The sequence below is a fragment of the Falco cherrug genome, chromosome 4 (genome assembly GCF_023634085.1).
Source record: "Falco cherrug isolate bFalChe1 chromosome 4, bFalChe1.pri, whole genome shotgun sequence".
NCBI classification, from domain to species: Eukaryota; Metazoa; Chordata; class Aves; order Falconiformes; family Falconidae; genus Falco; species Falco cherrug.
The window spans coordinates 45,058,819-45,070,928 of NC_073700.1; the positions used below are offsets into that span (position 1 = coordinate 45,058,819).

Sequence of the window (12,110 nt, forward strand, 5' to 3'; positions counted from 1 at the left end):
TCCTGGGGCTCTTCTGTGCCAGCAACCGGCCTTGAACCAACTGATCATCTCAGAAAAGAGTCCCCAGCAGCCCCGGTCTCCAAACCGTGACTCCGCTATCCGTAGGGACAGCAGCCCAGGGCTGGAGTCTGAGCCAAGGCAGACGGCTCACGTCTCACGTAAATGTAGAAAGCAGAATTAGCCCAAGAAAACCCCAGGACCAGCCACACAATACAACCCCCCCAAAGCGTTCCAGGAATGTTTCCTCTCAGAGATGTCTGGGCTGTGGCACCGATAGGGGCTGAGCTCATTTTGTCAACAGTATTTTTAGACCCTGGCTCAGGGGAGAATCTGTTGATATAAACAAGTGTGATGGCGAGCACCAGCCCTCGAAAGAGAAAGAGCAATGACTGAATGAAGGAGGAAGAGAGAGAAAGGATCTTTATTTCCCTTCACGTCACCAAGAATCCAGGTCTGGACTCTCCTTTGCTGGAGGAAGGAAACATGCTCTTGAAAGGTGTTCTTCCAGGAGTCTGATCCAGCTGCCAGGAATGGCTCAAGCCAGCAGGGTTGTGAAGGAAGAAAAAAATAACAGAGGCAGTTTATCAAAGTGTCCCTTCTCCCCTCACCCACCTTCCCCAGAAGCGTCCAGATTAACACACATTAGATCCCGGTATTCCCAAAGTGGCAGCAACGTCAGGGCTGTCTGAGCCAAGCAAGTCAGTCCAAGGGCTGTTCTTTCTCTTCCTTAGCACGCCGGTTGTTCCGCCGCTCCATCCTCTTCTGCAGTTTCTTCTTCAGCTGCAGCTGCTTTTTCCTCTGCAGTGTCTGCTGGAGCTTCTCGCGGCATTGCTTGTTTTTCTTCTTGATCTTTGCTAGCTCTGCCTTCCTTTTTGCTTCCAGATCTGGATCCTGCAACGGCAAATGTCAGGACACGCGACATGCCCAGGGACAGTGCCACCCCCTTTGCCCTTCCAAGCCCCTTTGCCTTCCTACCCAGTCACAGGCTAGAAAAGTCAGAGGCTGCTCCAATGCACTTTTTAATACCTTTTAGTCACCCTTTCAGATAAAATTTCACCACCCTGAAGGGGAGTGAGCAGACACACCACAGCAGTGAGGGAGAAACTGCCCTTCTTCTTCCACGCTGACAGCATTACACCAGCTACTAATCAAAATAGTTCATATAGCAGCAGCTCTCACCTTTCCTTCAAGGATCATTTGTTTCCGCTTATTTATTTCTTTCCTCTCATCAAAATCCATTCCTTCCAGTTCCTGTCAAAGGAAAAATACAGCAGAGCACTGTGTGTGACACATAGAAAAGACAGCTCTGGAGGGTTGGAGGAACCTCCCAGCACACACATTTTCGGTAGCTTGCAGGCCTTCCCCCAAAAGTACCCACCTCAACACGCAGCAGCATAAAAATGCTGTGAAAACGTGCAATAATAGAGCAAACTTAGGGAAAGTAACTAAACCAACTCTCCATACACACATATCCAAGCGCTTCCAGCAGAAAGAGGAACACAAATTCTTACTTATATGCTCAAGAGCAAATCTGCACGTCCAGAGCCGCATGTTAGACTGCGACAAATCTCCTGCTTACATGCAGCTGCGCAGGATCTCCAGTGCTCTCAGCAAAGGCGCTTCACACTTGCACACTTACGATTTCACATTCCCTCCTGGTGACGTTCACTTGGGTGAGGATGTCAAGCACAAACTGCTCCTCCACAGAGTACTCCTGCAGCTTCAGTTCTAAATCAGGGTGAGACATTTGCAGACCATGGTTGCTTACAAAATCAAGGGGTGGGTTCTCAACTAGTAAAAAACCTAATATCTTTCCAATGATTATCAGTGGAATTGTTGTCATATGCTATGATCGCTCCGATTTCTTCAGCCTACAACAAAGGATTAAATCCTCCCCGGTGTCTACAACTGCCCATACCACAAGAGGTTGCATTTATTAGGTCTACTTCCTAAAAAAATAGGAAGCCTGAACCTATGCAAGGCAACCTGTTATTTTTGTCCCCATCCGCACAGGCAATACCAAAGGCAGTAAGGAAGAAGCTGGCCGCTTTTATAAAAGGTTAGAGAAAGCTCATCAGGCGGTTTCTCCTCCACTTGAAATAGCAGGAGGAGAAAGATGTTGATGCCTGGCACACTCAGGAGCAAAATCAAAGCTGATGGAGGTTCAAGTGCTCCTGCTCTGCTCCAAGCCTTAGCCACGCAGGGAAGAGAAACCTTTACGCCGATGATCTCGAGCCTAACATTCTGCACTGATGAAATCAGTGCCGCCAGTAGCACAAGCACCAAGGAGCATCTACGATCCCCCATTTTAGTGGCACTTACTGATTTCTTCCTCAATAGCATGGACGAGGTGGATGTCATACTGTGTCACCAGTGTAATAGCTATTCCTTTGCGACCTGGATGATGAAAAAACAGCGATACATGAATCTTGACAAGCAGAGCGAGAGGAAGCCTAACCCACACCAAATTCCATCCGTCCCCATGAGTCAGCCTAGCACAGTATAGGGTCAGGGTGCTCAGAGGGGTCTTTAATTGCTCTGAAAATTCAGGTAACCATTGGCGCAGATCAGACACAAGTCAGCGTGAGCCATCGGCCCAATCTGAAGGTGGGATGCTGAGCCAGAGATCCCAGTATATCTGGTACTGACTGGGAAGGCTGCGCTGCAGCTGCCTCGCACCCACTCAGGGCTCAGCCCCAACACTGGGATCCCAGTTTTAGCCAGCCAAAAAAATCGGATTCCCCTGCTCACCTGCACGGGCTGTCCGGCCAACCCGGTGAATGTAGATTTTCGGCAGGCCAGGAGTGTTGTGATTGATGACGACTTGTACTGCAGGAATGTCCAAACCTCTGGAATGCAGGGAAAAGGAACAGCAGCTGAGAAAGGCTGATTTAATAGAGGCAGTTTAAATTCTTGTCCTCTACTTTCTCCGAGAGCCCCGTATGTTAACAAATATCATCCTTACTGGCTCAGGCTGGTTCTAGGACAAACTCCCTCCTCGTGCAACTCCCCAACAGCCAAAAAACACAACGCTGCCTTTCCCCCTGCAGGTCCCCCCTAGATCCGGGAAACACATTAAGCCACAGAGAAATGATTCTGCTAGAACAGCCCCCTTCCCTGCTGCAGCAAAACAAGCCGGGATCAGAGCTACCCCCCACACAAACAGGCTCCGAAGCACAGCTCAGGGATGGTCTACAACAGGACTGAACAACCCTGTCCTACTCAAGCAGGGGGAATTTAAAGCTCACCCTCCTGCTAAATCCTAATCCTATCCCTAAATCCCACCCTAATCTCCACAGTGGTTCTGGTGTTTAGAAAGCAGGCTTAAGAGGTGTGGCAACAAAAACCACATTTTTCCCTTACCTGGCAGCAACGTCAGTGGCAATGAGAATCTTGAAGATGCTGGACTTGAACTTTGCTAAAGCTGCAAATCGTTGCCGCTGTAAAGAGAAAAGGCTGTATGAGGGATGTGGCGATGTGGACAGATGCCTGGCTCAGGGATGCAGCTGGAAGCATCCATCTCCCAGATCTGCCCATCACTCACCTGTTTCATCATGGAATGCAAAGCTACAGAAGGAAAGCTGTATCTCCTGAGCATCATGTTCAAGACCTGGCAGTCCCTTGAAGGGAAAAAAAGTAAATTACCAGAAACTAACAGGGAAATGTAAAGCTGATGGGTGAGGACAGAGCTGGGGTTTCTCGGGAAGCCCTCACACTACAATTCCCACAATGCAGTTAGTTCTAGAATGCTCTGACAGGAGTAGGGAACAGGACACCCGCTCACCCCAGAGAAAGCGACTGGATTCCCACTTGCACTCGGGGGAATGTCACCAGCTCCAGGGCTCAATCCCGGTCACCTGAACCACCGAAGGGAGGGAGCAGCACAGCGCTGTCTCCTCAACAGCGCCATTTCCCCCCTCGCTTTTCCAATATCTATCAGCAGGAGGAAAGGAAGATGCAGGGAGGTCAAGCACCTCAACCTTCTAGCGTGCTAGATTTTTAGGAGGCCCTTCATCCCCAGACCGCTCCAAGGAAAAGGTGTTTCTCTACCAAACTTCAGAACAGACTAAGGAAGCAAATACCATCCTAGACTAACATCCCATTCAGTCCAAATCGGATCTGAACTAGAAACATAAAGACACGTGTACGTTAGGAGCAATCGGGAGGAACAATGTCACTCACTTGCAGGTTTTAGTAAAGATAATAATAGACCAGTCTTCATGCTCATCCTGGAAAGTCTGGATTAAATGGACTAGGTACGCGTCCTTGACCGCTTCAGGTACAAGCAAGTAGCGCTGGTCCAACTCATCCACCGTCCGCACCCTGTCGGGAGGGGAAGGTGAAGCACCAGTTGGTGGTTGAAGATAGAACATAAGGGAGATGAAAGGCAGTAAGGAGACAAGGTAACGAAGTGGAAACGGGATTCTTCATCCGCTCAGTAGAGTGGGTGGAGACTTACTCGGACACAGCCTCCCAGAAGAATGGTCTGTTCGCAGCCAGGCTCTTCAGCTCGTTCAGCGTATCAGTCAGCGTGGCGCTGAACAGCAACGTTTGTCTGCGCGCTGGAACGGCCTCCAGAATCACCTCCAAGTCTGCCGTGAAGTCAGCACAGCCCTGCTCCAACAGCCGGTCAGCTTCATCCAAAACCTAGGCACAGTCAAAAATACTGAGCTCATCTGCATGCATACCTAAAAATCTTAAAAGTATTAAAATTTTAAAAAATAAAACTGTCTTACCAAGAACTTTAGCTTTTTAAGACTGAAAGTGTTGGAGCTGCGGAGGTGATCCGCCAGCCTGCCAGGTGTAGCGATGACAACGTGGGGTTTACGAGAGAGCTCCAGCGCCTGCGCCACCATGTCTGCAACGAGGACCACAGAGCCGAGGAATATTCGACACTGACCTTAAAATCATTTAGTCTGTAAAGCATTGCTCTCTTACTCCCACCAGCCTCCGCTGCCTCGGGCACTGGGGAACAGCTCCTCAGTGTGAAGAAAACAAACCGTGTGGAAAGAGAACCTCCCCGGGTGCCCTGCTCTGTCCCAGCCCTGCCATACCAGGGCTGGAGTGGGAGGCCGGAGGCTCCGAGCCCTGTGCAGCAGCACTCACCCAGGCCGCCCACCACCACGCAGTCCTTCAGGCCGAGGGGCTTCCCCAGGACGCGGAACTGCTCGGCGATCTGGTATGCCAGTTCCCTGCCGGGGAGGAGACAACTGCAGCAGGGCAGACGGCGGCGGCGGGGCCTCCCGGGGCCGGCTCAGCCGCTCAGCGCCCTCCCGGGGCTGCTCGGTACCTGGTGGGTGTCAGCACCAGGCAGAAGATGCCGTAGGGGTCCTCAGAGAGCACCTGCAGCACGGGCAGCACGAAGGCCGCCGTCTTCCCGCTGCCCGTCTTGGCGCAGCCCAGGCAATCGCGACCTGCGGGGGAAGAGAGGAGGCCGGGGCCCGTGAGCGGGCGCGGGGGGCGACGGCGGGCGGCGGCGGGCGCGGGAGGGCCCGGGCACTCACCCTGCAGCACGGCCGGGATGCAGGCGGCCTGCACGGGTGTGGGCCGGCTCAGCCCCACCTGCCGTGCCTGCTCCGCTAGCCACGGCGCAAGCCCCAGAGCCCGGAACGCCGCCATGGCCGCGCCGCACGCCGCTTCCTGCCGTACGTCACCAGGAGCGCCCGCCCCCTCATTGGCTACCCCCTGCCGCCCCACCCAGCCTGCCTTGCGCGGCAGGCAGCTTCCGGCGCTCTGCTGACGTCTCTAGCTCCTTGCGTGTCTATTGGCTGGCGCGGGAGGTCGCCATGGAGATGGCGGCTCCCAGCAGCCGCCGCGATTCAGCTGATTCCGGAGACGTGTCTGGGGCGGGGAAATGGCGTCCGGGGCGGGCGCGGGCTCTGCTGGTCAGGGCGGCGATGCCGACGAGCTCTTCGACGTGAAGAATAGCTTCTACATCGGGGCCTATCAGGCCGCCATCAATGAGGCGCAGCGGGTCAAGGTAGGAGCGGTTCGGGGGTAGGCGGCCTCTCCCCGGGCCTCTCCCTGGGCCTCGCCGCCCCGGCGTCTCAAGGCCTGAGCCTGGGGCTCCCCGAGTGCCCTTCGATCCTGGCCGCCACGTCCCGGCCTATCTGGGGGGCCCCCCACCGCCCCGCTCCAGCAGGGGGACGCGGGAGTGGGGGGGAAGCTCCCGTGGGCCCTGAGAGGGTGGGGGCGGGGATCGTTTCCCTGCAGGAGCCTCAGGTGTTGCTGCGGGGTTGGGTTCTGGCTGTACGGATCCCTGCGGGTGAGTCTTATGTTCTGTCATCCCTTCAGCCGTCCACTCCGGAGAAGGAAGTGGAGAGGGATGTGTTCTTATTCCGCGCCTACATTGCCCAGGTGAGTGCTGTGTCTGCAGCAGCACAATCTGACTGCAGGGCTGGTGTCGAGGGGGTCGTGAACGGGAGTCCTGTGAGTACAGCGTTATACAGTTTGGTAATAATTCCCCCTTCAGCACTGGAACGTAATGCGTTCCCTGACCGTGCTGCGATTGTGATCGCAACTCACTGTATGTAGGGTCAGGGTGACCCGGTGAGACCCCTTTGAGAGGTGCTTTATTGTCTTTAAAATGGCACATGGGTAAATAGGCCTCTTTGGGGTTATGCAGTCTGGTCGCATTTTATAGAGTACAATGTGAGACATAAAGTAGAAATCTACTGTTCCTGATGGTGTTGTTCTCACTGTGGTTTTAGGAAGTAAGCGTGTATTTCTTGTGTCCTGAAAAATTAAGTCACAGGGTTTTCTTCACTGTCTTTTACAGAGAAAATATGGTGTTGTCCTGGATGAAATTAAAGCCAATGCTAGTCCTGAGCTCCAGGCAGTGAAGATGTTTGCAGAATATCTTTCAAGTGAGAATCAAAGGTAAGTCTGATAATAAGTTCGAACTCAAGCCCTGGCCTACAGGAAATATGTCTCCATGTGGAAAGTTTCTTGTAGAATTGTGGTCTTTATTGTGGTTTTTTGTGGGTTTGCAGCGAATCTCAAAAAGGCAGAACTGATGGGGAGGAAGGATCTTTTTGTCTTGCGTGGTAATGAAACACTCCCAAATACTCACCCTTGCTCTTCACAGGGATGCAATTGTTGCTGATTTGGACAAGAAAATGGCAAAAAGCGTCGATATAGCCAATACTACTTTCTTGCTGATGGCTGCTTCCATCTATTTCCACGACAAAAATCCTGACGCGGCTCTGCGTACTCTGCATCAAGGGGAGAGCTTGGAATGGTAAGTGTCACTCAGCCTGACATGGTGGAGGTGTGTGCTAGCAAAGCCTCTCTCGTCTGGGGAGAGGTGCCCTAGAAATGCCTGAGGTCTGGCTTATGTCTAAAACCCTTTAAAAACCATTGAGAAACTACTTTGAGGTTTGCTACCTTGGAGTAAATGATTTGGTGCCTGACCTACGATGCCAAGTCTGTTGCTCCCTTGTGAAACCTAAGATCCTGCTTTATCGATTCACGTGCGTTCAGAATCGCTGAGGTGAGCATTAATGTCCCTCAGTGCAGCGAGGGAGCGCTTGGGAGCTGGGAGCAAGTTTCCCCCTGCTGGGGCCTGCACTAGTGGTTCCCTGCAGCAGGGAGGTGGGTCCCTGGGCACTGGCCACTCTCTCTGCTAAGGAGCAGGCTCCCAGGCAAAGCGCAGGGAGCAGTAAAGCCTGCAGTTGTGAAAATCACTTTGCTCTCGTTCCTTGCAGCATGGCCATGATGATACAGATTCTTCTGAAGCTTGACAGGCTTGATCTGGCTCGGTAGGTTTGTGTCGCTTTGCTTCTTGATGGTGTTTTTCTGGGGTGGGTCTTGATAAAGGAATTTTCATCCCCCAGCCTCCCTGGGCGATGCATTTCAACACCTGCAGTGGACAGAACAACTTGTGTGTAGGTGTGGGTGTGCTGCAAAATGTTTTCATTCAAGTGGCAGTAGCTGGGTACAGCTAAAGGAAGAGACTGACCTCTAGGTTTAATCTGACCTTTGATAGGATGTGATTTACTGTGTCCAGTGCTGGGCTCCCCAGTTCGAGAGAGACAGGGGACTGGTGGAGACGGGCCAGCGAAGGGCGATGAAGATGATGAGGGGCTGGAACATCTCTCTGATGAGGAAGGGCTGAGGGAGCTGGGGCTGCTCATCCTGGAGGAGGGAAGGCTGAGAGGGGATCGTATCAATGCATGCAAACACCTTAAGGGCGATGTCGAGAGGACAGGGCCAGGCTCTTCCCAGCGGTGCCCAGCAACAGGACAAGGGGCAACGGGCACAAACTGCAACATGGGAAGTTCCGTCTGAATATGAGGAAAAATGTCTTTGCCATGAGGGTGGCAGAGTGCTGGGACAGGGCTCAGCCAGGCTGTGGGGTCTCCTCTGGAGACATCCAGCCCTGGAGCAGGTGCTGGGCTGGGGGGCTCCAGAGGCCCCTTCCCACCCTGGCCACGCTGAGATGCCATGTGAATTTCTTTAACTTCCCATAGGGAAGTAAACGAGGGAGGTCTTTGACAGATCATTTCAGTAAAGTATTAGGAGGTGTTTGGGCCGTGTTGCCAGCTTGCTGTGGCTGTTGTGCTATAGCGATGAAAGAGCTGAGGGAAGAAACTACAACCTTTTGTGTCTCTCTTAAAGAAGTTGCCTTGTCTTTGTTGTGCGACTCCCGCTTTTGTTTCTGCAGCAAGGAACTTAAGAAAATGCAGGAGCAAGATGAGGATGCGACTCTGACTCAGCTGGCAACTGCCTGGGTGAACCTGGCCGTAGTGAGTATCTTAAATGGGGATCCCTAGGCGGCAACATCTGAGAAACACCACTCCGTGTCTTGTTGCTTGATTGCTTTTCTCCCATCACACTTTCAGAAAAGTATCCATGGTTTTTGTTGGGTTTGGGGTGGGGTTTTTTTTTCCTTCCTTCAAGAACACAGAAAATATTGGTAGCTGGCTTCACAAACTATTTGATTCTTTGGATTGTCAGTCTTTCACCTGTGCTCCTTAGCCTTCAGATCACACAGGGAAGAGCTAAACCCCACTTAAATAATTCACAAAACCTTATAATACAAAATGGAAGGCTGCAGTGTTACTGGCATCCAGAGCTTGCAATTAAACTCCAAGAAAAAAACGTAATTCTCTGCTTAGACCAGACTTTCAGTCTTTTGCAAACATTCACAAGCATGTTTGCAAGTCAGAAACATACACTGTGTGGCAGTCCAGGTAATCAGGTGATTGAAAATAAGTAGTCTCCTAAAATTCAGTGAAGTTCAGGGTTATGCTTGCCAATAACCTGTTACACTGTTAAGAATTCTTTTTTAGCGTTCATTTGGCTTTCTTATGAAATCTCTCGTACAATAGTGTGTGGCTAGATCTTCATTAAGAGCTGAGTTTGCACAAGGGATCCCATCTCTAATTGGTGGAAGCCACTGCATGTAGAACCTGGAACTTTTTGAAAAGCCAGGTGTCCATACCTGCATTTAATTATAAAAATCTCATTTTGTAATCCTTTATTACATCAGGCATCTGAAGTGGTTCTTTTGAAGTGTTTGTTTCTTTTTGAATGGAAGCTTGAACCTTTTGATCATTTAAGTGGTTCTTAATATTTTTTAATTTCTTTCATCTGTGGGCTGACGGTGATCTGGCATGGTACAGGAGATCACACGAATGCCGACAGCTGTCAGCATTTGTTCTTACACGTTTCATACCTGTGCTTTATAACCTGGAAATGAACTTTGTGCTTAGTCCTGCAACCACGGCAAGAATGTACAGGCCTCTTAGCAACGCATAATGAAACTGTGGGTGTTTGTCTTCTCCCTTTGCAGGGTGGCGAGAAGTTGCAGGATGCCTATTACATCTTCCAAGAGATGGCAGACAAATGCTCCTCCACCCTCCTCCTACTTAACGGACAGGCAGCCTGCTACATGGCTATGGGCAAGTGGGACGATGCAGAGGGAGTGCTTCAGGAGGCCTTGGACAAGGTGCTTTCTGGTTTTGCCAGGCAGATTTGCTCTCGGCTGGGGGGGGGGGTGTTATAGAGTAAAACAGCAAAGACTTTCACTGATAAACTTCCTGAAAATACCAGTAATTTGATACGTATCGCTGAGGGTGGTCACTGTTAGCGCCTGCCTTTTCTCCTAGTTGGCCTTTTCCAGTAGAGTGAGCTGTGGGTGTGGGCAGCACTGTCCTGGTTGCTACACTTCAGTCACGGTGGGGGTAGGTCAGCTACATCAGGTGATTGTTCTTGTTTTCAGGACAGTGGCCACCCTGAGACGCTGATCAACTTTGTTGTCCTGTCGCAGCACTTGGGCAAACCACCAGAGGTGAGGCTTGTGTCCTTGTGCTCAGCAAGCGGCAACAATTGACCCCTTCTGCTGCTGAGGACAGGTTGTGTGTTCCTGGTGCAGGTGGCAGCTTTGCTTGGGTTTTGCAGTTTTAAGTGTTCCCATCAGGATTGGCATTAACACAACAGAATAGTTCTGGGGTGCGGGGAGCTCATTTCTTCAATATTCAATAAAGAATTTCTGTAGATACAGGTGAAGACAAGGATATATACTTGAGAGGAAGGCCTGGGCGGAAAAAGGAATCTCTTGAGTTCTGTGTTCAGTTCTCACCGAGTCATTTCTTGAACCTGCTATTTAAGGTCTATTTTTTACGTGGAGGGTATGGACAAGTCTTACTGGTTTTAACTGGGGCTTCTACCATTCAGGACACTGAGAAAATCAGGTCTTTACTCACTGTAAACACACACATTGAAGTGTGGTGTTTTAAACTCTTGGCTTCTCAATAATTAATCTCAATATTTAAAGTTATCTATCTCATCTCATCAGGTTACGAATCGCTATTTGTCACAGCTGAAGGATGCGCATAAAAATCACCCATTCATAAAGGAGTATCAGGCAAAGGTACTAATTGCTTTCTAATATACACTTGAATTTATCATGCTTCATACCCGTGTCTGATGGGGGGAGCGGATTCTTTACCCCTACATGATTGCAGTTCTGAGGGGGCGGGTCCGCATTCTTTCTCCCTTACATCACTTACCAGCAAATTTCCTGCCCCTTGTGGGAGATGTTGGGAAACGAGAGCCAGGTAGTAAACAAAGGGGTCATGCACCAGCACCTGGTAACATCTTGAAAGGATAGCACTGAGATACGGGTTCTGAATCCTTCAGAAGTTTGTTACCATCAGACGTGATGCGTAAATAGAGGAAATGTCCTTCTGAAAGGGAGAACTGAGGGAGGGGGAAAGAAAGGTAGTAGCAAAGGGAAAATGGAACAACTTGCAAAAAACTGAGAACTGATACAGGCAATCTTGCTGCTTAGAATTCCTTTTTTTCCTTTGTGAGCTGTGCTAGTCGTGTTCTCTTCAGCTAACGCAGGTTTTATTCAATTACCAGTAAAGTTCAAGATTTGTTCATTTTGTTTTTGTTCCTGATTTGAAGGAGAATGACTTTGACCGGCTAGCCATGCAGTATGCCCCCAGCGCGTGAGGAGAGGGGAACGAGGCTGCGGACCTGCTCTGTGGTACCTTGGGAATGGGGGTTGATGTGCAAAGCTTCCCTGGTAACATGGAAAAATGCCTTCTGGGGGTCAGTCTGGCTGAGGCAGGGTCTGGCAGTCCAGCAAGCCAGAGCTAAACCTGTATATAACACGTGGCTACTTGAGTTTGGGAGCTGAAAAGCCCGTCTTCCAGCTCGCCTGGGTCCTGAACTCAGTTTAAAATACAGTGCGAATCAATACACAACACTGTACCTTAAACATTCCTAATAAAGCCTTTTCTGGAGCTGTGTGCCCCTTAATTTCTGGAATTGGAGTAATCCCACTGTGGAACTGAGCCCGCTCAGCTGTCCCGAGGGTACAGATGTGGGAAGGGTGTGAAGGTTAATTTTAAGCATCTGCATTCAGTACATGGATGAACCCTGAGTTACGGATCTTCTTCCAGCCGGAGCAATGGCTTCTCCTTTAACTTCAGCATCCTCTGGAAGTAGCACACGCAGCTGTAAGGGTTACTGCTGGTGAGAGGGAAAGCTTCCCCAAAATAAAAATAATCCGGTTGTAATAGGCTCAACCTTAATCTTAAATTGGTAAAGTGCAGTAGCTCGTGTCCTGGAGGCAGGAAAGTACATCCTGCAGTACG

At 50.6% G+C, this 12,110-nt stretch overlaps 2 protein-coding genes across 2 annotated transcripts; one reads left to right on the forward strand and one right to left on the reverse strand.

Annotated features, from left to right (window-relative positions):
• Positions 1-394: 394 nt before the first annotated feature.
• On the reverse strand, positions 395-5,662 carry DDX49 (DEAD-box helicase 49). Its single transcript, XM_055708001.1, has 13 exons — positions 5,505-5,662; positions 5,291-5,414; positions 5,107-5,192; positions 4,737-4,858; positions 4,460-4,647; positions 4,183-4,323; positions 3,545-3,620; positions 3,364-3,440; positions 2,752-2,849; positions 2,323-2,397; positions 1,640-1,728; positions 1,180-1,251; positions 395-891 (listed from the first exon to the last, which is right to left on the reverse strand). Exons 1-13 carry the CDS (start codon positions 5,617-5,619, stop codon positions 700-702), a joined length of 1,455 nt encoding a protein of 484 aa, XP_055563976.1. The 5' UTR covers positions 5,620-5,662; the 3' UTR covers positions 395-699.
• A 158-nt stretch (positions 5,663-5,820) lies between these two features.
• On the forward strand, positions 5,821-11,756 carry COPE (COPI coat complex subunit epsilon). Its single transcript, XM_055708029.1, has 10 exons — positions 5,821-5,980; positions 6,295-6,357; positions 6,779-6,879; positions 7,088-7,240; positions 7,707-7,760; positions 8,666-8,747; positions 9,797-9,952; positions 10,226-10,294; positions 10,802-10,876; positions 11,416-11,756. Exons 1-10 carry the CDS (start codon positions 5,855-5,857, stop codon positions 11,461-11,463), a joined length of 927 nt encoding a protein of 308 aa, XP_055564004.1. The 5' UTR covers positions 5,821-5,854; the 3' UTR covers positions 11,464-11,756.
• The last annotated feature ends 354 nt before the right edge of the window (positions 11,757-12,110 follow it).

What these genes read in the sequence shown, in the direction of transcription:
- COPE (XM_055708029.1), top strand. Translation starts at nt 5,855, where the DNA reads ATGGCGTCCGGGGCGGGCGCGGGCTCTGCTGGTCAGGGCGGCGATGCC. An exon ending in CAAGGGGAGAGCTTGGAATG is followed by an intron (nt 7,241 to 7,706) that starts GTAAGTGTCACT and finishes CGTTCCTTGCAG; the next exon opens with CATGGCCATGATGATACAGA. An exon ending in GACAGGCTTGATCTGGCTCG is followed by an intron (nt 7,761 to 8,665) that starts GTAGGTTTGTGT and finishes TTGTTTCTGCAG; the next exon opens with CAAGGAACTTAAGAAAATGC.
- DDX49 (XM_055708001.1), bottom strand. Translation starts at nt 5,619, where the DNA reads ATGGCGGCGTTCCGGGCTCTGGGGCTTGCGCCGTGGCTAGCGGAGCAG. An exon ending in TGGCCGGACAGCCCGTGCAG is followed by an intron (nt 2,398 to 2,751) that starts GTGAGCAGGGGA and finishes TTCATCATCCAG; the next exon opens with GTCGCAAAGGAATAGCTATT. An exon ending in TGCTATTGAGGAAGAAATCA is followed by an intron (nt 1,729 to 2,322) that starts GTAAGTGCCACT and finishes ACCCTGATTTAG; the next exon opens with AACTGAAGCTGCAGGAGTAC.